A 25,185-nucleotide genomic window follows, 5' to 3' on the forward strand; every position below is an offset into this window, starting at 1 on the left:
ATAATATTAAAAAAAAAAATTATAAACCTGCAAGTAACGTTATCAAGACATTTTTAGAGGTGGTCTTTAAAAAAAACCAAACCTCTTCTTAACTCTTTTAATGTAAGACAATTAATTTCAACTCATTCTAAATGAAAAACACTCTTGCATTAAGAATACAATATTACATTAATGTAACCCATTCAATACAAATCGACGCAGAGCTGTACATTGCAATTAATTTCCTGCTGTTAGGATGCAATGCCTGTGCAGGGCAATGAAGGCACTGTCTTCCTTCAAGTGCTCAGGATGTGATACTGGAATTCTGCCTGTTTACAGGTAGATGCCCAAGGTGGTTTGTAATTTCCTAGAAATACGTCAAATGAGATTGCTGTTTTCAAATTTATGTCGAATTTTGACTTGTGACCAGGATTTAAATATGACTACACAGTGATTACCAAACAATAGGATCCAAAATTTTATTTAAATAGATTTCCTTTTTACAAAAATATAGTTACACGTAATACCCTTATTATTTCCTGTACTTAATTCAATACACAATTCATCGAAAAGTTTTACAATCTTCCAAACAATATCTGCTTAAGTATAAAATTATTCAAATGGTAACTTGGAGGCACTTTTCATTTAAAAAATATTAAACATAACTTATGCTGCATTAAGACTGAAACACACTTATGTTAAGTTTCAGATCCATTTTCATAACGTTAAACAGTTCCTGTGGACTTCTTTGAATACTTGCAATGAATATTGACAGCTTTTCCTTCAGTTCTCCTTTCCCTACAAAACTGACCAGTGTTTTTAGTGGAGCTGAAGACTGTGTTCCTAATATTTTCCAAAAATGGCCATATTTTTACTTCTGATGAAATTTGTTATACATTTATGTTTTAGTCCCTGAGACAGCCTGCAATGCCTTATCAATTTTTTATAGCTATATATGTTGAATGTTGCTAGCCTAAGGTGAGATTTTTATAGATGACACCTTACTCAACAACATTTTACAGAAATTACAAACATAATTGGGTTCTTTATACCTTTTTCTATAAAGATATAAGAGTTATCTCAACTCTTTCATAATAGACAGTATTAAGAATGACATGGGTTTGGAATTGGTCTTTTTACCCGGTTCTTTTTTTGTTGCTGTCAGCCTTGTTTTCAAACAGTCTGTAACAAGCAACACATCAAAAATGTGGGGTTTTTTTTCAGTTTTCAGATGTCTTGATAAGTACCTGAAAAAAATCAAAATCTTATTATTTTCTAAAATCTGCAGAAACATTTCCTAAGACATTAGCTTTTCCCTTCTTCCAGCTATGGCTAGAGTTTAAGGCTGTAGTAATTCTCTTCAGTGACTTCTGCTGAGTATTTTCTATTTATGGGCTCACTGATATTCAAACACTTGGGAAAAACTTGAAGAATTAAAAAATCACATGCTCATCTGAAAATTATATAATATAATGACATAATATAATTAATATACAAGATGGTGACTGAAAAAAGCTTTTTTAATCAAGACCCAAATCCTAGCAACTACACTTGCAGCACTGCAAAACTGGAGAATCATCCCATTTAAGCATTTCCAGCACTTTCTGTGACATAAATTTAACTTCTCCCCTGAATAATTAATATAATTCTCCACTTTTGTGAGTTTCCCCACACAAAATGAATTTAAAATTAAACAGAATTCATGATTATCAATACTATATGATTGGAACAACCAAAACTCATTTAACAATGAATAATAAAAGTGCTTTTATTATTATGCTTACCTCACTAAGTATTGCCCAGACAGGGGAATCAGAACTGATTGATAAACGAATAGCCTTTATTCTTCCTATTGACTGATTGATACTTCCTTCTGCAATTCCATTTTCAAAAGCTCCTAAATAAAAAAACAGAACAAGATCCATGCAAACATATATTAGAATGAAATATATTTCCAAGCAAACTTATGTGAAAGCCCTAAATTACAATCTATAAATTAAATCCACGTATAATTAAATAAAACATTTAGGGAAAAAATCTTTTGGAAAAGGTCAAACAATAACAACTGAAAAATAAAGCTATAAGCAAGAAGGATTCATTCCTTCAGTTACAGCAACTAGGAGCTGGAGAAGAATACAAGAAAACAACCTATAGCTACAAATGTTAAATAAATTTGCACATGCTAGTAGTAACCATATACATGTGGCACACATGGTCATTTTAAATCATCTAGAACAGTTTTTCTGAGAAGTATTACTGTCTGTAAAAAGATGTGTTGGTAATCATGGACCAATTGTGACACATTCCTTCAATAGTTCAGTGCTTTTTAATTAACCTTGTTAAACTGGCATAAAATCCCTGCAGATAAATGAAAAACAGTCATCCCATATATGATATTCATTCCTATAAACTTGCATGTGCAACTGTGAGCTGACAGCATCTTGGTTTGCATCTCTAATGGCAAAGCAGCCATGGGTAGGTGGGAGAGAAGTCAAAGCATACAAAGTGTTGGAGAGATGAATTTCAGTGGGAGAAAAGAGTAATTAAGTGTTAGAAGGCACAGAAGTGGCAAGCAAATCAGATCTCCTAACAGAGCATTTTTGTTCACACAGTGGTGTTCTAGTTTAGGTAATTGTAGAAACCAGGCCTTGGCAAGCACATGGAGAGTCTGCAGTTCGTTTAAGAGAAGTCACTCACCACCCTGAGAAAGGCAGAAGGGCAAGCAGGGTGGGGGCAAAAAGGGAGAAGATGCATTGTATCATGCTTCATTTCAGGTTAGAACACAAGTTAACACTGTCATAATCATGATTTTTGTCTTCCTCTATGGCTGCAAAAGCCAAACCAGAATCAATCATCCTGTGGGGTGGGTTGATCCTGGCTGGACACAGGGTGCCCCCCAAGCCACTGTATCATTCCCCTCCTCAGCTGGGCAGGGGAAAGAAAACACAAGGGTTGAAATAAGGATAGGGAGAGATCACTCAGAAATTACTGTCATGGGCAAAACAGACTTGACTTGGGAAAAAAATTAATTTATTACCAATCATATCAGAGTAGAGTAATGAGAAATAAAACCAAATTTTGAAAATACCTTCCCCCAGCCCTGCCCTTTTGGGCTAAACTTTACTCTTGATTTTCTCTACCTCCTTGCCCCCTGGGGTGCAGGAGGACAGGGAATGGGGGTTGTGGTCAGTTCGTCCTGTGTTGTCTCTGCTCCTCCTTCCTCCCCAGGGGAGTCAGCATGGCATCCTCCTCATCCTTCTTCACTGACTTTAGTGCCTTCAGAGTTATTTCTCTCATATATTCAGACTCCTCTCCCCAACTCCAATTGCTGTCACACAGGGCTTTTTCCCCCCTTCTTAAATATGTTACTTCAGAGGCGCTACTCCCATCGCTGACAGACCTGGCCTTGGCCAGTGAAGGGTTCATCCTGGAGCCTTCTCCTTCTCACAGAAGCCACCACTGTAGGCCTCCCACTACCAAAACCTTGCCACACAAACCCAATCCATCCTATTAAGACCTTGCAGGGACTGTAATTAGTTTTTTCTTCTAATTAAATGGCTTGGCTTTTGCTGCTGCTGCTGGTAGGGTTCTTATTTAAACCAAATTGGATAGTCATTGGTCAAATATCATACACTACACTACACAGCAGTGCAGAGGGTTTCTCTTCCTTACTAATCCACCTTGGAATGTTGAATTTATTAAAGAGGTAATGAAATACTCTTAAGCAGAACCATTTTTTATGTAAGAATAGAATTTCTGACTTTGCAGAGAAAATAAAAAAATTACCTATTTTTAAATATCCGTCTTTGGTTGCTGGGTAGTTAAATTTATTTCCAGTATCAAATAGTTCTTTTCTTTGCATTTCCTGTAAAAAAACCCAAACAACGAAACAATAAAACTTTCAGAAATGTTTTCTAGGTTATGACACTTTATGCTGAACATCATTCTTAAAATGAAATACAGTTGGAAATGAGAGACTTACTGGCAACACTTCCACAGTAGTGTTAAACAGTTTATCACCAGGGTGCTCCATGTTTCCACTTCTGAAGAAGTACCTGATGATAAAGGTATATTATTTCCAGATATTTTATATTTTAGAAAAGTTCTAGGGAAATAATTATTTCCAGTTTTGAAGGAATGTTTCAGATACTTTTTCTTTAAATAGTTGTGGGCTATAGTGAAATATGCATTGGAACTTTAACATCTGCGACCAAACTATAGTAGAGGCTTTTTATTTTAAACAGAACAAACACTTAAACCATCTTTCTCAGGAACCAGGAATGCAAGTGTCCTCCCTTTCCAGTGCTCAAGTTCCAAATTAATTAACTTCCCAGATTTAAATGGCTAAGGAAGATCTGCCCTCTGATCTGTTCCTATCATTTTAAGACAGAGGTGAGATGGGTTTCTGGAAGGCAAACGGCAGCAAAAACTCCTGTTTCCACTAAACCATACACTGCATGCCAGAATAATTCCCCTTTTTTTAATCAATACTGATCAATTCGGATGCTTCTAAATAATTTCCTTCCTAGCCAATGAGCCAGAGCACTGACAAAATAAAAATCCAAGTGAAAATACCTGTAAGATTTAAAAATAAAAATCCTTGTTTGGTTTGAAATTTCTGGCACTAGATTTCTTAGGGTTTTATACCCAAAAAGAACCAAGGAAATTTAAAGCATCAACCTCTCTCCTCTGGTACCAAACATTCAAGGCCTAAGACCACCAAATATTATAGGACTAACAATACATTTTCACAGGTTAGCATTGTGATGGGGCTGGGACGAGCCATTAGACAATACTATATGTGAGTTAGCTTCATGCAGTACAGCTTCCCAGTAACAGGAAAATGTAAAAATACAGGCTACCCAGGTTTCCTAAAGCATAAACCAGTTAATTAACCACTGATCACAGAACACCAGTGTTTATTGTAACAACTGTCATTTAGTGCAGCTCACTAGGTTGAGATACAGACCTGACATCATGCAAATAGCCTTTCTGCTGGCAACTACCCAAATAAAGTTTTCACAAACTATTGTTGAAATTCATTACTGAAACACAAAATCCTTTGAGAATTATCATGAGAGAGTATAAAATATTTATATGAAGAAATAAAATAAAAAGAAAAAAATTAAGGTCTCCAATTACCAAGGAAGAAATGTATTTCAGGAGGGGAGTTCAAGAAGAAGAGCAGATAAATAGCAAATAAAGGATTTTTGTCAGTAACAAGGTTTATGCAAGCAGTTGAGCACTGATTTTGAACAGACTTAATAATTTCCAAACTGGATATATGTAGGTTTCTGTATTCCATATCATGTAATACTTACTTTTCAACTTTAAGTGGACTTAAAAAGGTGAACCTGATGTAGTCACCTGCCACTGGAGCTGAAGCCCAAAAACAGTCTTCTCCTTTGTAAATTTTTTCCAAGGTATATTGCTGGTATATTCTTAGGCTTGTATCCACTTTTGCAGGTGGATTCTTATGTGCTTTATGCAGCACATTTTTTCCAAAATCTTTATCCTGTTAGATATAAAGAAATTTAATTTCACTCACACAGTGAAAAAAAGTGCACTGATATCTGGAATAGCTATAGGAAGCTATTCCAGAAAATAATTAACTCAGTGTGAAAAGATATACAGTATGTTTTTAATAAATATATAATATTTCAGTGCAATCACTGGGACTCAGTGTTACAGTTTGTAGACAGAGCTGTACTGATTACTCCTTAGTTACCAAGACTTAAAAATAAACTTCTCCACAGCAGGCTATCTCATAGTTGTCTACTGCCAGAACATGTGATACTGGTCTCTGCTAAAGGCTACATGAATCTCTAGTCTGATCAAATAGAGAAATTCAAATTATCTTGTGACAAGTCTAAGTGGCACCATCAAGAGATGCCTGAAGTCTGGTGCACCATCGTTCTTGTCCTTATCAGGTTTGCCCTCCAAACTCTCCCTAAAAATCTATGGCCATCACATTAGGCACACCCCTGTCCTACAAGTACACCTTCTTAATAGTCCTTCATGTTGGGAATGTGAACTGCTCAGCCAAAACAAACCATCGCAGCTGTCTGTGTTTGTGTGGAGCAGAGCACGTGTAACCTTTTGTTGGGAAGAGGGTCCCTACATGCCATGAAACGCTGCTGTGACTGGTGCAATTGTTCACGTTAGAGATTCAAAAATGTTTGTGCAGAAGCAGTGTGCCCCAGCTGCAGTTTAGGTGCCAGATTACTATTTTCCACCAAATCTGTAAACCAACATAATTGAATACGGAAATGCCATCCAATGCCAAATATGTGATTCTAGAAACTGATTTGAGAAACAAGTCAGAACACAAGCATGTAATTTAGAAATATGGCATTAATTTGTTACTCTTACTTTCAAATTCTGTATCTTCCCAGCCAGTGATGAATGAATTCCCATATGCTGAAAGAGTGATGGTTTAGCACGGATACGGAACTTTGACTTTTCCTGTTCACAGTGTGTCTGGAAAGAAAGTAAAAGGGAGCAAAGGATTATTTAAACCAAGGAGAGACAAACTAAGTTCTATAAGGCAATTTCACTATGTACTTGAGGGTATGGGTTCAGGTTTTTTATCCATATTTAAATGAGTAATCCTTAAATTAACCATCACTTTATATCAAATACACTGTTTCTAGACCAAAACTCATAATTCCACTTACAGTGTTATATAGATTTGAAGGCTGAACTACCAGTAATTCAGGGATTTCTGCACTGTATACCATGGATCACATCTCAGAGTGACAAAAATGGACCTCAAATCTGAAATCAATTGATTTTTTTACCTATTTCTGGCAAATTTGATTTCAACTCTTAGCTTTGCCATATCATTCTAATTAAACTATTTCGACCAAAACTGACCTTCTTGAGATATATTGTGGTTATACTTCAATCTTTATAATTTTGGCTCTTTCTGCTATGTTTGAAAGGCTTATAATGTACTATAAGTCATGGATCTTTTATCATATAATTAGATAAAGCCCTTAAATACTGTATTTCAAACACAATTTTCCAGTTTACTACACTTGTGACAATACATATACCAGGGAGTTAAATAACTGTAATTGGTACAGTTTCTGAGTTTCTTGATTTTTGAATGATTGCAAACTACTCCTTTAAATGCAATTTTTTCTCAGTATCTATAAAGCATCATAGTTCGATGCAATGAAGCAAACATGCCACAATAATTAATGAGACCATGAAGCATAATAGCATGGAACAAAGAGCTAAAATGAGACTCTCTGAGTTCTACTCTAGTTTCTGCCATAGAATGGAATGAGTTTGGAAGATCATTTAATTTCTCTCTATCCCAGGTCTCATACCTTAAAATTTGAGAGGATCAATCAAGAGCTTTCAGTTCTATTAAAAAAAAAAAGTTACATAAACTATATCAATGCCTTCTAAAGCTAAAAGTTATAAAGTCTTCACTCAGCTGGCTTAAACATCAAAACTCATGGGGGATTTATAATTTCCACAGAATTGAAAATTCAAAACCACCCGGAAAGCAAGAACGAAGTGTTTTTATGTTTGTCCAGCAGATGTTCAGCAAAACACTGCAAAAAAGCAACACATGCAAATTGGTTTATTGGCAGCTGTTTCTTTGAAAAGCACGCTATACTTTTGCTAGAGAAAAAAATCATTATAAGAAAATAAATTTGTGATCTTTCTACTGACTTGTTTGCAGTTCATCCCTTATAATAATGTAGTCCCTAGCACGTCTCCTTTTGTGCTATGGCAGCACTACTAAAAGAGCAACAGCTGAGAATAATCAGTAGCACAGAGATGGTGTGGTCATTTCTGCAGAAGCTGAGATAAGGTTCCTCCTTGAGTCAGGCCTTCCACCCTTGCAAGTTGCTATTCCCAACTGCACGTGATCACAGGACCACAGAACGGTTTGGGTTGAAAGGGACGGTTAAAAATCATCTCGTTCTGACACCCCTGACATGGGCAGGGACACCTTCCACCACACCAGGTTGCTCAGAGCCCCATCTAGCCTGGCCAGGAACACTGGATCTGGCATCCACTGCTTCTCTGGGCAACCTGTGCCAGTGACTCACCACCTTCACCATAAAAAATGTTTCCCTTATATCCCATCTAAACATACCCTCTTCCAGTTTAAGACCATTGCCCCTTGTCCTGTCACAACAGGCCCTTGTAAAAACACTTCTCTCTTTTACTTAGAATCCCCCTTTAGGTACTGGAAGGTGCTGTAAGGTCTCCCCTGGAGCCTTCTCTTCTTCAGGCAGGACAGCCCTGACTCTCTCAGTCTGTCTCCATAGGAGAGGTGCTTCAGCCTCTGATCATTTCTGTGGCCTCCTCTGCACCTGCTCTGTACTGGGGAGCCCAGAGGTGGATGATGATTCACAGGAGGTAAACATGATGAATTTTCTAAACCGTGCAGAGAGCTGATGGCCCTGCTTATCACAAACCATCTTTTTCAATTCAGTGAGCGGATGAAGTTGAACCTTGATACGTTAACAGTCAGTCGAGGCTGAAAACGTGGACAAGCTGGACGAGTGGGGCACTGGGAATCTCATGGGGTTTAATAAGACCAAGTGCAAGGTGCTGCACGTGGGTCAGGGCAACCCCTGATATCGACACAGGCTGGGAAATGAACAGATCATGAGCAGCCCTGCTGAGAAGGACTTGGGGGTGTTGGTGGGTGAGAGGCTGGACATGAGCTGGCAATGTTCTGCTCCCCTTAATCTCCTGCTCTACACAACTGCTATCTGTCTCTACTTGCTTCCTTATCAACACGAAAGTAACACATGTAAATGCCTGCACTAGGGACTGGCTACACTAATTAAAACTCCTGAACCTTAAAAACCAAGGAGGAGCACAAACTCTGGTCAGTCCTCCATGGCACAGACTGTTATACAAGAAGACTATGAGTAGTGACCAGCATCGAAGACTAGTGAGAGAAAGAAAGCAAAATGACATAAAGAAATACTTAACATATCATTGGGCTCAGCCATAGTGCTAGAAATGGCACAACATAACTGTTCCTTTCATCTTCAGTAAAAAGGAACAGTTGAAAAAAAGAGCAGGAAAACATTTAGTTCCTTCAACCTACATGTTTTCCTGTTCTTTTTTTTTTTTTCCAGGAAAACAGTCAATTTTTTTCCCAGGTAGTAAAAGATTTAAAGCAAAACACTTAAATTCTGCTTCCTGAAAGAAAGGAATTGATAGGCAAATTTCAGAACAACTGTGGTGGTAACATTGTATGTTCTACTGACTTTCATATTAGAAGGTCAGCAGAAGGTTACAAGAAAACCATAGGTTTACATATCAATATTTTTCTTTCATGCTGCAGGGTTGCCTACGTGACCAGCTGCAGGCAGATGTGAGCTTGTGCTGTCTGTGTTCTGAGCTGATAGAGGCAGCAAAACAATTCTGGTGTGAAAATGGGAATTTCTGAGAGTCAGACCTCCCTTTACGGCCCAATGGGCTCAAACACTGTGCCACTCTGTGCAGATCCACAGCACAGTTTACCCCATCAATTCCAAAGTATGTCAGGTTTGAGAGATTTCTATTCTGCTTATTGAAAATAAATTACTTTGTCACTGAGATTGTTTGAATATTACCTATGTTCAAAAACTCATAGACATACTTACTGCATCCTTTTCTGGATTGCATACTTTAACCCAGAGCAGGTGGTCTATAAGCCAGTCTATGGGCTTATCTTTATAAAACATGAGAAAAAATTCCACTAGGAGTGGCAAGTCTTCTGATTTAAACAATTTTCCTGAAAGCAAGACAAAATGTTGCATGTTCAGATATTTTCACTGCTATGCAAAAATCACCAGCTTTACATTCAAAGATAATTTATTTAAACAAATATTTAAGCATCACCAGCCTTAAACACATGAACATAATTCTGATATTTAGTGAAAATTTCACAGAGACTCCAGTTTTGGAGAGTTGTTGATCCTCCAGCTCTTTGGGATTTTGCAAAGATGTCCATCTCATACCTGGAGATATTCTTACACAGTCAACCAGTTGACTAATAATGTGTGTAATTATATCCTATTTCCAAACACAAACCTGCAGTCACCTGTAGCAGAGTGTCAGATGAAATGGAGCCTGAATAGTTCCTAAAAATACTAGACATTCCATTTCAATGGCAATATTATACTGAATATCTTCAAATTAAGATATAGATATGCAAAAACATTGCTTGATTCTTGAAGACTACACATTACAGGGGCACACAGTGCCCTGGGATGGAACAATTTCCTTTTTATGGGAACCCAAATTTGGATCCTATGCTGAGGAGATTGTATTAAAAAGACAGTTTTAAAGAGCACAAAAAGTAAAAGACTTTCAGTGGAACCTTCCTTGAAGAACCAAGGAGGTTTTGATACATATGTCCTTCCATGCTTTGAAGTGTAATTCTGAGTGAGACCTTTTTGACCTACACAGCTCCAAATCCAGTTGACCATGTTAAGATCGATACTTACCAATAAACCCAAGCTGTGAAAACTCAAGAACCATCCAGTCTTCGGATTGTTGAGCAGCAAAGCTTTTTATACTTGCAATATAATCAGGTTTGGCTATAATATCATCTTCCAGCTGATGAGAATGGAAAAAAAAAAAAAGGCAGTGATTTTGTTGTTTGCAGAGGGGGTGGTGATGTTGCCACATGCAAATGTTGACAGCTGTACTATGTGTACTGAAACTTTGCCAAACTACAGTGGATTGCTATTTGACTTCTACGTATATATCTGTTTTAGTATCATTCATTAAATATTTATCTACAGGAGTGACGGTAACACCATGGGTGCTTGTCCCTTTTTTGAGAAAGGAGGACTTCCTACCTTAAAGAGATTTCACTTAAAAGAAAATACTAAGCAAAAAGATAAGAAGTTAGGGAAGACAACAATGAACGGTTTGTACTTAAGTTGTATAAGCATTGATAGGCAACAGGAGCAAACTGTTTGAGAAGAGAGGTGCCTAATGCAGATGATTAAGGGCTCTGGTAGCCTGGGCAGACTTTGTCATTCATAAAAGGTGACTGAGAAGAACTGTGGATGATTACTGAGATGCCTGTGGAAAGCAAGTTGTCCCAGGGAATTCTGGTAACGAAAGAAGGGATGTGCTGCATGAATCACACTGAAGGACAGGAATACATAGAGCTTTTGAAGTGTTATAAAGGCTGAAGGAGAATACAGCAGTGGAGCCAGCTAAAGGGTACTTGGAAAGGAGATGACATCCATGAAGGAAATGGGAAAGGCCTTGGCTGCATTTTGGCTTGGCTTTCAGAGAAGAATGGGGCACCTGAAAAAACAGAAGCTGTTCCTGATACTAAAAAGCCAAGGATAATGAATCCAAATAAGGAGCTTGGAGACAATGACACAAAGGAAATAAATGTATTTGAGAGGTAATTAAGGAGCAAGCAATTCACAGTTTGAATTCAGTATGGGTGTGAAAACACAAGAAGAGGAGGCTGAGTCTTCAGGAAAATATTGTTGGGGTGTAGTGTAATCATACAGTAATCTGATCTCATTGCTGTACTTTCACTGGCCCTGATACATGTCTGGTGGTTGTAGAATCTGCTTCAGGAAGATAAATAGCTAGAAAATGAATGCTAAAAAATAAATAGCTAGAAAATGAGGGTAAAAAAAAAAAAAGAAGCACAATTTCCTGCTGGTTTTGTGTCTTCAACTGACTCAGCACAGTCATCATCAAGAGCTTGAGAGAGCAGGCCCACAGGTTTTAGCTGAATTTAGCCACCACTACAAGTGTAGGGCTGGCTGGAAAGAAATGTGTTGTCAACAGTGAAGCCAGGAGGATGCAGAATGAGGTTAGAAAGACAAGATTTGACCCTGTCAGCTTTTCCTGATAGTAAGATACCAAAAAAATAGATAGACAAACTGATCAAGATGATCAAGATGAATGCTTCTTAACGGATTCTGATGTGGGGGGATTGAGCTGAGTTGACAGCTATGCAGAAGAGAACAACAACAACAACAAAAACCCCAAAATGTCAACTTACAAGAAATCTTGCATAAAATCAAATGAGCTTAGAGGAGCTAGATGTAAAGGGATAAAGAGCAAGGTTAGAGAACCCTTAAAGAGAAATTGAGGGGCACCAAAAAAGGATCGAAACCAATGAGGAGTATCTCAAAAACATAGGGAGACGACCATATCAAGAAACACCATGAGAAAGCGTACAAGAGCAGTAAAAATTAAAAATACAGAGGCTGTGAATGTGGTTATGAACTGAAAGTAGTTTTGCAAAGCGATAAGTCTGAAATGGGCTTTCCTGAAGCTGGCAGTGAGTATTAGAGAATGTAGTTTGATATCCTGCATAGCACAGGCCACTAAGTTTTTTATATAACCCTGTACTGAGCCCTGTAATTTGTGTTCAGCTAAAGCACATCTTCTTGGAGAACATCTGCCATTGCTTAGGTATGTCAGTGTCAGTTCTTTTTCAGTATGTGATACGTGTAATTATCCTGAATGCTTAATACTTTTTATCCAAATCCTAATTTGAATTTTTCCGCCTTCAGCTTACAGCCACTTGTTTTTCATATGCTCTTATCTACCAAAAAAGGTTATGTAGTGGCACACAGCTGGATCAGGAGGTTTAGGATATGAACTGTCTAGTTCATTTGCCCCACTGCCATGAGAAGGTCAGCAAAACACATGATGGCAGCTAATTTCCTTTCACTCATCAGTACTTTTGGATGAAAAGAGACACATGCACTATAGCAAGGCTATGAAAATATTCAAGATGATAGACAATAAATGGGTTTCCATTTGTTTTTCTTACGCTAAGAGAAGTAAAAATGAAGTAGTAACAAAAAAAGTGGAAGCATTCAGTGGAAGTGTAGGCATCAGACAGGAAAGTGTCTTCCTTTCTAAGTTATATTAACGTATTTTTATATTTTTGAAACACTGACAATGACTATGTAGAGATTGTGAAGCTCCTTTTAGGAGCTCTGCCAAATAACAGGCTTGACCTAGAGTCTAGTCAGGGGAAGAAAAAAATCCATGTAAAGACTACTAACGAACTCATTGAGTTATTCCTCAGGCCTTAAATACATTAGAGAAATACGCTTGAGAAACTGAAGTAATGGTATATAAATAATATATATGTTATTTATAAATACACAAAGCTTCCCCAGCCTCCACATGTGATGATAAAAAAAAAGCATAGCAGTAGTTCAGTTAGTTAGATTAGAACTTTATAACAGATTTTAACTGAAGAAATTAAAAGACTTATTTAATGTTTTATTTTTGCTTCCTCTCAGTGCTAATAGAAAACAATTCCCAAAAACTGCTGTATTTGTGTTTCTTTCTGATTTTAAATGTTTGTTTGCTTCAGAATGAGCTAAGTCTACAGGGACAAAAAGAACAAATGCATGTCCTCACTACCAGGCTGGGACTGGAATGCCTGCTTTTATAGCTATGTTATGATCCCATTATTACAAGTGCCTCAAGGGGCTCTGGTGGATGCCAGGAGGTATAGTGAAAGTGGAAACAAGGACTTCAAAGTTCTTCCAGGTTTTATTGATAAAGAAAATGTCACCAAAAAACCCCAACACCCTCCCCCCCAAATAAAACCCCAAAAAAACCCTAAAAGAAAACCACAAACATCACCGCCCTCAAAAAAAAAACCAAAAAACAAAACAAAAAACAGAGCAAACCAAACAAAAAAACCCAATAAAAACCAGCAAAAAACCTCCACCCAACCAAACAAAAAAAAGCCCAAAACAAAAATGAACCAACCAAACAAAACAACTGAAATGAGCAGTGGGTGGTTCAGGTTAAAAGAAAAACAAAAAAAAAAAGGAAAAGTAGAAGAGATGCTTCAAGTAAAAAGGACGAGATTTATTCTGTTTCTTTCAAATACTATGTTTGATCAGTAGGTAAGGTTCATCCACCGTGTAACCCTGTTAGTTTCAATGGACTTCACATTGCCTAAATTCTGGTTCAGCAGTATCCTAGAATGAGTGTTTATTTGGCAAAGATCTTGCCTGACTCATAACATCAACTGTAGACATCAAGACTAATCATGTATGCTTATCTTCTTTCAAAATTTCGGAGTTAATACCAGTCACTCAAACTATACTATTCCTGACAAAACAATAAATAAAATCGAAGCTAGTGAAAGTTTTGCTTAAGACTACTGAAGTAAATCTTTGTAACAGGCTAAGGAAAAGTATTTTTAAGTTATCTGCTTTCCTTTAATACAAGACTTCCAAATAGAGCGAGATCATGCTGATTTTATGGCAGCAAGTGTTCATTCTTTTCAGCTGTACTCGACAAAGTATTTTTTGGGCAGAACAGCATCAGTGCTACAGAAGCAACTGCAGGCTGGACATAAAAATGAAGAAGTAGATATAGTAGGAATGGTATGAGGAAAGTATAGTTTCTTTTAAAGAAAATTCTGAATGTAGGCATAACTCCCACACAACCATCAGAACTCAGGCTTTGCTCTAAATAACACAGTTCAATTATAACTTATACAGTTGTTATATACTGTCTCAGATAAGAAAATCCATGGTCTCAAATCTCTGTAAAAATACAAATACATAAGTAAGTCATTGCCATGCAAACATGAATGCTTGTAGACCTGTGTAACAGGAGAGGACATCAAATATCTGGCAGTATCTTAACATTTCACTTCACTGGGTTTCCTATACCTTAATGCTCTAGTCTACACTTCGTAAACTTGGGTACTGCTCTTAAGAATATACAAAAGCCACAGGAAAATACTTCCTTTTCCGCCAAACCTGAATGTTCAAAACACAACATTTTTCTTTTCCTCCTGCCTTCTGAGCACCTATGCCACATTCTAGAACATAGCACAGACTCTTAGGTAGCCCAGCTCAAACATGTTTGTGTTAAATCCTGACAAGAACCGTACAAGATGTCTGCTCCTGCAGTCTTTTCTTCTGCTTCCAGGAATCCTGTGATGCCCTTATGTGATACAGTGTCTGGAGCAGGAGAAGACCCAGAAAAACTAAGAACCAAGCAAAACCCTCTTCTGAGCTTTCTTGACACTAATGAGCTATGTGAAAATTTTATGGATCTCTTCCATTATTGAACAGCTCTGATAAATTTTGGATTCTCTGGTGGTGATTATGATCTTTATGGAGTGCAAATTAGGAAAATTTAGAATGATGGCTAAAGCTAAGCCTGAATGCATGCAGATCTTAAAGTCTAAGACTAAGTCTTCTGCAGAAATTAGAATCTGTACCAATATGTAGTTTAACTTTAACTTCAGTATTGCTATACTGGTGTGTTTCTCTATCTGAGAGATTCTGGTTTGTTTGGATCTGGGCTACAACCTGGACCTACCACCACAATTTTGCCTTGCTGCACTAAGTAAGGAGACATTAAACTCTGACTTTCTTAACGTAATCAAATAAGGCCTTCGTGCTTCAGTTACCTTGCTATTCAACCTCACAAATGACAAGAAGGTACAGATGGATTTAATCAAATAGTACCTGGCCACAAGATGAATATAAACACAGAAATACAAAGATGCTTGTAAAGAGTACAGGTAAAACACACAGAAAATTACAACAGACTTTTGGTTTTATTGAGGCTTTTAACAAAAATTAAAGTTGCCAAAGCTAATAATAGGTACAGATGCATTGCAGCTATTTAATGATAATATAGACATACCTGTAAATACAATGTTCCCTTAGGTTGGGCATATAGCATTAAAAAGCTATAATCCAAATTCTGTTTAGTTCTCCACCTAAACATAAGCAGCAAATTCTGATAAGTTTTTCAGGGGGGGGTTGCAAGAGTTATTTCTATAATAAAAGCATTTCTAATGCTCTGCAGTTTTTTTTCCTCTACAGTGAAATTGTAAGGTTGAGTATTCTAACCCATAGTTAAGTGAAAAAAAACATTCCTCTACAATCAGTGTAAACATTTATATATAATTTGACTTTCCTATAAATGTTAACATTAACTAAGCAAAAAATTTTGATCTCCATCAATGGAGCCTGAAACAAAATGTCTAACAAGTTTATTCATGTCAGTTGACTTAAATGATTCTACTCCTTATATTATGGACAGTAAATACATATGGATTATTCTAAAATTAAAAACAAAGTGCTTTTACTTATGAACAGCACAAAAGCAGGTTGATAAACTTAATTTTCAGTTTTAAATATAAACAGAGACTTTGGACAGTCTGTCATTTTACGAGAGGACAAAGTTGATGTTTGATAATCTGTGCTGAAAGACTAGAGAGTAATTTATCAGTATTTAAATAACATAAAAGTGTATCTGATTTTAATCATATCTGAAAGTTAAGTATTTAAACTTGTTTATGCTCTGAAACACATAAGGTTTATCTATAAAGCCAAAACACAAGCATACATACACTTGCTGATTTCCTCCAACCTAAACTCTCAGTAGTGCAAGTCTCTTGCTGCTTTGTTGCAGTGGCTTCCAATAAATTATTTATTGTTGATTGAAAGAAAATTACTTTCCTCCAATAAATCAATTTTTTTTTAGGTTATAATCTCTGTCTCAGTGAATTTGGGGCATGTGAGTGAATGAAATCACCAGTTAGGATGCATTAACAGTAGATAAAATGTCTGTGATCACCAAAAGTTAGGTCACTAATTAAACCCACAGTAGTTGTCAGTAGTTAGCTAAGGGGCCACATGGGGCTTCCTTTGTGTGTTCACAGAGCCTCTCCCATATGCATCACATGAAAGATTTTCCTGTTTTGTTTCCTTTATGCTCAGATAATGCTTTTTGGCATTATCCATCTGGTTTAAAACCCATGGGATGCCCAGAGTCAAGACCCAAAGGAGAAGCCTTGGCTTTCACCCTGAAGCTGATGTACAGCATAGCTTTTCTCAAGATCTGCTTGTGTAACAATTTTTTTTTAAAGTTACAGTTGAAATCCATTAGCTCTGAAACAGAAAAGCATTATCAGTTCAACCACACTGACTTTTGCAGAATTTTTCATTTTTTACTCTTAGCAAAAGTTCTTGGGTATTATACAGCCATCTTACCTTACTCTGTCCTCAGAATCCCCAAGTGTTTTTTTCAGGTTGGAAAGATCTGGATAATAAGAAGCAGGAGGAGAAATGACCTCTAGGACTCCAGACTGGATTTCTCTGGGAAAGCTGTGAGAAGAATCTTTGTGAGACTCCATTCCTCAAAAAGACTTCTGAGGGCAACCATAGACAGAAGCTCCCCAGAACTAGGTCGGCTCCCACACAAGTGGAATTCACAACTCCAGCAAAGAAACTAAGTCACACAGACTGCAAATTTGGAACCAAGAAGTGGTCTTTGACCACCATCAGAACAGATAGGTCAGTAACTCAAAGTCTCAGAAAACACTGGAGAGAAGTGTGTCTCAAAAATCCTGCCCCTCCTGCATCTATGCTTACTAACAATCCTGAGATAATTGCCAAAATGCAGCAGTAACTCACAACTAAATCCACTATTTAGAACACACAACTTTCCCCCTTGTGTGAGAGCTCCAAGTTTCCTTACCCTTGCTCCAATTATAATTCCACATCCTAGATAGAATTATACTGTCCAGAGCAGGGGTTTGGTTGGGGTCTAGTCTCTGCTCCAAGGATTAAATTTTCCCTTTAAAAAGTCATTGAAAAAATGTATAATCTACTTTGAGAGTCAAGCCTGGAAGTCAAATCTCCCTCTCTTCCTGGAAAAAAAAAAAAACAAACACCAAAAAAACCATAAAAAACCCCAAAACCAAACCCAACAAACAAACTCCAATGAAACAAAGTAAAGGATCACTGAAACAAAGAGCTTTCAGAACTGAGTTTCACATTTCCTATGATTAATGAAAAAAACCAACACTAAAAATTAAGCACATCAGAGTAAAAGCATTATGGAAAAAAAAACACACCTCTTACTGTGTAACTCTGGCAAAGCATTTACACTGCAATAATTTTTTCAAAAGGCATGAAGAAATAAAAAAAAAAAAATCTAAGTGCTCAAACTGCTGTAAGTATTGTACCTTAGCAGTGCTCAACAGTGCTGAGGAGAAATACCTCTTACTCTTGTCCTTGCTGCAGTATTCCCAGCTGAGATAAACCCTCTGGAGGCAGGAAGCAATGGCTATTACTTAACCAACAGGAGTCTTCTGGGGGAAACCTACACCCTAAATGCAGTGTGGGAAACCCTGGAGTGCAGCAGGATGTGCAGAAAAGCCTCAAAAGCGAAAAAAAAAGGGCAACTCCTCCAGGGATCTTGTTCGATTTTTTTTTTTATTTGTTGGTTGTTTTGCATGGGTGTCCATCTCTTTTCACAAGCAACAGGACAAGAAGAAATGGCCTCAAGTTGCGTCAGGGCAGGTTTAGATTGGGTCTTAGGAAAAATTTCTTCACCAAAAGGGTTACCAAGCATTGGAACATGCTGCCCAGGGAAGTAGTTGAGTCACCATCCCTGGAGGTATTTAAAAGATGTGTAGATGTGGCACCTGGGGACATGGTTTAGTGGTGGGTCTGGCAACGCTGGGTTAATGGCTGGACTCAATTTTAAAAGTCTCTTCCAACCTAAATGATTCTATAATTCTAATAAAATATTAATACAAAGATTGAGAACTCTCTTGTAGGCATTTCAAAGGAGCGAGGGGAAAGGTTGTTTCACTTCAAATATTGGCCAAAGAGTGGTTCTGTCAGAGTAACCAATTCACCAATAAGCTTGTGCATGAAAGAACCAGCAACACCAGTACTGCAGCACAGTGCAGATTTCAACTCTTCCTTCTTTCAGTCCACTGCCCTTCAGGGCCTTTACCCTTATCTGTTTTGTGATTGTTAGCTACACCATACTACTTCTTAAAAGCAGCACTTCTAAAGACAAAAATCTACCAATGAGAGTATTTCTTTTTCCCCAAACATTTTAATTTAGTAGTTCCTCTGAAGTTGCTCTGCAGTTTTTAACACACACAATGCTGTAAACATTTATGGGGAGGGAAGATAAGAGCAAGCAGAACTGCAATGGGAACCAAGCTTCCATTTCACAGCTCTTACATTAATTTGGCGTGGCAAAGAATACCCATCTCATGTTACCCATCATATAATAGTATTTAAGATTATAGAGGTAATCTATTTGCTGCCCAAAAAAAAAGTAGTCAAACAAGGAAACAAAGACACCTGGAAAACATGTTGATGTGGCACTTGTGGATATAGTTTAGTGGTGGTAGTGCTGGGCTAATGGTTGAACTCAACTGATCTTACAGGTCTTTTCCAACCTAAATGATTCCATGACAGACATCAGAATACACTGCAGGCTTGTGTAGTCAGTGGGGATCTAATATATGCAGCCTCAGGTGTGTGAATTGCATCATTAATTTCACGGGGAAAAGACTTGGGCTCAACTAAATACTTATCAGAGATTTAAGCTGGTTAAAGCATATTTATGAAATAAAAAAAGGAAAATAAACTGATATACATCCTTCTGTTCTGAAGTTTTTGTGTTCACAGTGTGTTATGGCACACATACCAAGAGTGAACCTTTGCCTCATTATTTAGCAGTTCCATTTCAGCTGAAATGCTCTAATTTTTTTCAATAATCTTTCTTTCAAAAAAACTCACTTGCTGTTGGATGCTACATTCTACAGGACTTACCTGATTTTAACACTTTCTGCAACACTCTTAACATAGTCTGCATTCACCTACAGAAAAGAAGGGTGCATTTCATTTCAAGTCACCTGTTTTTGTATTAAACAACCTTTTGTAGGGAATATTTATATGCAAACACTTCATTTTTATTCTCTTTTCTTTTCCTTCCAAACAAACACGGTACGCTACAGTAGAATTTTTACTAAAGGGCAGTATGGGCTTTTCAAGCCACTTGAACTTTCAATGTAGCTGAATGCAAAAGTGAACCATCTCCAGTTGTGGTTTCTGCATTTTGTTTTTCACTGTTCTTGCAGGAGGCCAGGCCATTTTCTGCATAAATTTTGTTCTACAGCTTTCAATTACGCCAGAAAAGCACAGTCATAGAAATGTCAGTAAAAAGAGCTGCTTCAGGTTAATCATCCAAAAATCACAGAAGAGGCCTGATGCTGTTGAGAAAAATCACCTAAGCAAAATATTCTAAAGCTAGCAGTACTTAAAATTTTAGTTAGTTTCTTCCTAATATAACAAACTTAGGGCTCTTTGGAAATTTTGAGGACATACTTATTCATTACTGCTGTTTCATAAAGGTGACAGTTTAGGTGTGCAAAACACATCTGCTAACTACATTAAAGAGTGCAAAGTTTTATGGATGTGATTTCCAAAGCAACACAATATGTGTCTTAGCAGTTCAGATTTTTTTTTTTTTAAATACACAATAAGTAAAACCAAGGTGAAGTGGTAAGCAAAGAGCTGCAATAAGAAAAAAAAAAATACCCAGAACTTACAACTCACTTTCAGTCAATAAGTTACTATGACTTAACCCATGATGTAAACGTTTAACTCGATCTTTTGAGACATTTTGGGAAAAAGGAAGGTGTAGATTCACCTGCCCTCCTCTCATAATAAATGTTCTTATCACCTCTCATATCAGCACAATCAAGCTGCTCCAATTTACTGCATGGTTGAAAAATGGAAGTTGCGAGAATGTGACTCTGGGGATGGGATAAAGGGGAGAATAATTCCTACAATGGCAGTTTAATCCTAAATTGGCTGATGTGGACTATGTTACTACCACCAGACCTGCTGTTTGTTTGAAGTGTCACATTAGGACTCTCCACTATTCAGCAGTTAACCCTCAAAAACTCACAGAACCCTCTGAAGCCCTGTAATAAAACATTTATCTGAATGGCAGCTCGGCAAAGCTCATCATTGCCAGAGCTCTCCACTGGGAAATACCAACTGTAAAATAAGTTCAGCTCCTGAAAACTATGCTCCAGGGGAACTACAGCCAGTAAAATTCGTCCTATATACTTATCACTGTGATCAAAACAGAAAAGTGGAAGTCATGACATAACTTACTAAAGTGAACTACGTTCTGTTTGACAATATTACACCTGCAAAAGTGGTGACTGAACTAAAAAAAAAAGCAAACCGCAACTGTTAATGAATACATGTATGAATTTAATGTTGTTCATGGAAGGATAAAGAAACATGAATTAAAAATATGAAGTCTGAATAACTGCACAGTCATTTACCTGCAAGGATCTATGACTAGCTAATTCCCTTCTGTAGCTTTTTTTCTAATATGATCAAGACATGTTGGAATAAGAAAAAAAAGCATTTAGCTCTAACATTTTACCTTGAGCCCTGTTTACTTTCCCAAACATGGAACCGATTAAGTCTCTGAACAGTCTTCTTTGGCACATAAAACGTCAAAACGCATGCAGAAGGCTCTAACATGACCTTTGCAAGATGCATGATATCAAACTAGAAGATAAATAATCTGAACATTTTTTAGACTGATTAAGTTTCCTTTCTTCAAGTCCTATGGAACTCTTCAGTGGAGGATTTACATTTCATTCTGAAAGCAGAATACCTTACTTTCAGAGATAAATAATGAGTTCATATGGTTTTATTGAAAAATCTGACTCAACAACTGTTTCTGTAAATGTAATGTGACTTTTTACCCTTCGATCCTCTGAGTTACAGGGGTTTTTCCACATATGAACATTAAGGCACCACCTGCTCACCATCTCCTCCAGGCCTGAAGAAATCTCTCCCAAAGGCCTAGGTAACATTATTTTGCAGCCTTTCCTACGTTATTACACTAAGACATAAATCTCCATATTGTCTTTCTATCAGCATCCTGCACCTTTCCATGCCAACTTACCTCTGCCACAAAGATGATTATTACACAGTCCTTCTCTTGCTCTTCAGAAAGTCCATGCAGTAGGGAATGCAGTGTACTAATGAGGTAATTTTTCTTTTCCCTTTTCACAGTAGGAATACCCACCACCAGTGAGACTGCGAAGAGAGACGGCCTCAAGTCATGTAATTTTAAGTCATGTAAAAGGAAATGGAAATTACATTTTAATTTTGATGTGACCATGACATTTGGTGACAGTTAGTATTCCCTTAGCACTGTGACAGCATTTGCTTTACTACTTGGAAGGAGAGACACCTAGAGCTAAGTTTAAGTTAGATACCCACGTGTCTATGTTATAAGCACCAGCCCTACACTGTGTAGAGTATCAACATTTTAGAACTTGGGGATACTACTACCTCTGGCAAACACATAGGTGCCTGCTACTGAGTTTCAAAAGTGAGTATTGCAAAATAAAGCGGTTACTTTTGCTTTGGAGATCTAAGTAGTAAGTTTACTACTAAACCAGAACTGTTCTAGTGAACAGGCTCTCACAGGAAGTGAACACTGAGTATATATCTCAGAAGGAATCAAATTCAAACATCTTGCTGAGCAGTTTGATTGATATGCATCAACAGCTTCCATAGAATCAGTAATAAGAAGAAAGAAACTTAGATATTATTGTTATTTAAAACAAAGGAGATGAAATTGTCTCTGGCAAAGGTTCCACTAGTACCAAACCTATGCTGTATTACATCATTAGACTGTAAGCAGGATGCATCTGCAGGATACATATGGGCATTACCTAAATCAGTGGCCAAACATAGCTCAGTAAACCTATGGAATCTTAGTCCTTGCAGATGATTTCTATTCACCAAAATCTGAGGAGGCTGGCAAGAAAGTAGCAGATTTTAGAAAAATGGAGTAGGTGCAACTAGTGACTTTCTCCAGACTTTAATATACATCCCAGTGTCAGCTCAAAAATGCCAAAGTTCCAGTGTTCCTTCCGAACACATATCCTGCTAAACCACTGGGGTTTTACACACTGAAGGTCAACCTGTCCTTATTAAACTGCAGTCTTGCTATTGTGATTTTCATGTACAAATAAAAAAAAAAATTAAACATGGAGCATTCTTTTATTAGTGACACTGATCTATGGGCACTCCGGTGAGAACTACAACACAGGATCACACTGATACAGCTAATTGTTGTACACCTACTAATGAGAAGTCTGTAGAAAGTTATCCATTGTCATGGGCATGGCCAAGGGTTTGGAGTTTTTTGGTTAAATCAAAAGTGCTGCCAAGTGTTTCTTTATAAAAAATCACCCTAGAGAAAGACCAAAATTTAAAGAAAATAAAAAACTCAGCAAAATGGTTGACTAGTTCCTTCTTTGCTTACTGCTTTTGAATACTCCTTTTACCTGTCACATGACAGTTAAGAGAAGATGTAACTTTATAACTTGTATTATAGTTCACTGAAATTCATTATGATTTCTGCAGGTGTCAGCTGATTTCTCATGGGGATGAAAATTTACACTGAAGATATATTAACATCCTTTAAATTATCACATCACCTTTCCATTTGCTTCTCACGTTGGCAAACTGAGTGCATCATAAATTCACCTTGGCTTCCTCATTCATACTAATTTTATGGGTGAAAAATGCCAGCTAATGCATCTTAGCCATAAGAACATATCATTAAAACAAAAAATAATATTGTTTTTCAATTATGACTGTTTTTCTTGATATTTGAAAAGCTTTTCAGAATACTCTGAGGTAAAGATTTTAAATAGGGATGAGTACTTTTGTAATCTCCATTAAAATTAATTCAGCTTGGCCACATTGTTAAGTTAAGGGAGAAAACCCACTCCAAACTTTTGAGTATGCTTCATTGCTAGAATTTAATATAAAATAGAAACATATAGAAAATATAAGCCAAACCAAATTTCCCACCTCCTGTTCTCTGTTGCCCAAAAATAACATTTGGGAAAATTCCATCTTCATATTCTCGAAGGTGAGGTAGATAGTAGTGCATGTTTGTGAGATGCATGGGGAGTTTTCTTGGGAGGTTTACTACTTTCAACTTCATATCATCTGAAAAAAACCAACAAATCCACAGATACAGATAAAATAAAAAGCCAGCAGTGAAGCCTTTTTTTTTTTTCAACTGTTTTGCTCAGCTGAGCACTGGCAGATTATCACAAGCAAGGTTATTAAATCAGAACTATTCCTCAGAAGCAATTATATATCATATATATTACACTATATTAAACTGAGAATTGCCCAGCACAATTTCCTCCCACCCAGGTGATGCTGCAGAACTCCAAGCTTCAACATCCTGGGAACTGAGTCCACATTTTCCTATGATTAAACACTTGCAGGACTGAGCCACCTTGCAACACAACAAGCAGTGGTTTTAAAAGCAGCAGTAAAAACAAACTGGTTTGGGTTTTTTTACATAGTCGTCAAGCAATTTTTTAAATTAAAAGAAACACAGATTCTGATAAATTACTTTCTTAATTACATAATAAACTTAAATGCTTTCCCTAAAATATAACACATGGTGGTTCTCAAGGCTCAAACAGAAGTTCTCAGGTTACAAAAAGTCCTATGGTAAAAAGAAGCCATATCCAGGCCTTTAAAAAGTATTCAAGAAACCAAAGACTGCAGTAGGTAAGAGAAATCTTTTTTCTTTACTGGTTTAAAATAAAGATGAAAGCAATAGAAGGTCTATTGACTTGGATGGAAAGTTACTTTTCCTAAAAAAAAAATGCATCTAAGATAATTCCCAAAATTTACCACCTTTCAAAGTGACGTACAAGTCTCACAAACAAGCATCATCAGCCTTATTCACTCAGCTTAGATCAACAAAGACAGAGCCTTACTGATTGGGAAATATTTTAAGCTTTTCAGCTTCCAAGAAGTATTCCCACTGAAAATTAGGACTCAGAGATTCCTGGCCCTAGAGAAAACAGGCTTATAAAAACCTCAAAGAACCACATATATATATATATGTGTGTGTGTGTGTGTGTGTGTGTGTGTGTGTGTGTGTGTGTGGGTATATGTATATATAACGCCCAGATATTGGTGTATGAAAGAGAGACCCACAACTCCTCCCACTCTGTTTTACCATTAAATATACAGGAGTTTTGCTACATAGAAACCTTTTCATTTTTGTTGTACAATAAAACTTGGCTGGAATGAAAAGCAGAAGGGCAAGTAAAGACAAAAGGAAAATTATTCAATGATTTTAAGAAATTTCTGCTTTAGATCCTGTGAACTGACAGCTTTAATACTTTCTGATATTCAGCTGGCCCCAGTCTGAATGAAGAGGGAAGGGGAACTTGAGGTCTCCTCTACTGCTATTATGTGCTTTAGGCAATAACTGTATGTGGGGCTACTGGTGGCTGCCAACGTGGCTCTATTCTAAAACTTGTAAAGCCACAATCCTGTCAACACTCAGCTGTTT

General features: G+C 37.1%; 1 protein-coding gene across 1 annotated transcript in view; it reads right to left on the minus strand.

Moving 5' to 3' along the window:
* Positions 1 to 440: 440 nt before the first annotated feature.
* Positions 441 to 25,185, minus strand: part of MGAT4D (MGAT4 family member D) — a 36,283-nt gene continuing 11,538 nt past the window's right edge. The window contains exons 3-16 of the mRNA XM_032685939.1: positions 23,670 to 23,810; positions 21,742 to 21,875; positions 19,578 to 19,624; positions 16,989 to 17,102; positions 15,634 to 15,709; positions 10,455 to 10,566; positions 9,609 to 9,739; positions 6,352 to 6,459; positions 5,301 to 5,494; positions 3,962 to 4,034; positions 3,920 to 3,925; positions 3,766 to 3,844; positions 1,764 to 1,876; positions 441 to 1,226 (exon numbers count right to left, since the gene is read on the minus strand). Of these exons, the coding sequence (XP_032541830.1) occupies positions 1,200 to 1,226; positions 1,764 to 1,876; positions 3,766 to 3,844; positions 3,920 to 3,925; positions 3,962 to 4,034; positions 5,301 to 5,494; positions 6,352 to 6,459; positions 9,609 to 9,739; positions 10,455 to 10,566; positions 15,634 to 15,709; positions 16,989 to 17,102; positions 19,578 to 19,624; positions 21,742 to 21,875; positions 23,670 to 23,810 (1,355 nt within the window). The 3' untranslated portion in view covers positions 441 to 1,199. The remainder of the gene's footprint in view (positions 1,227 to 1,763; positions 1,877 to 3,765; positions 3,845 to 3,919; positions 3,926 to 3,961; positions 4,035 to 5,300; positions 5,495 to 6,351; positions 6,460 to 9,608; positions 9,740 to 10,454; positions 10,567 to 15,633; positions 15,710 to 16,988; positions 17,103 to 19,577; positions 19,625 to 21,741; positions 21,876 to 23,669; positions 23,811 to 25,185) is intronic.

This window comes from Chiroxiphia lanceolata, chromosome 4, assembly GCF_009829145.1.
Source record: "Chiroxiphia lanceolata isolate bChiLan1 chromosome 4, bChiLan1.pri, whole genome shotgun sequence".
Classification (NCBI taxonomy): Eukaryota; Metazoa; Chordata; class Aves; order Passeriformes; family Pipridae; genus Chiroxiphia; species Chiroxiphia lanceolata.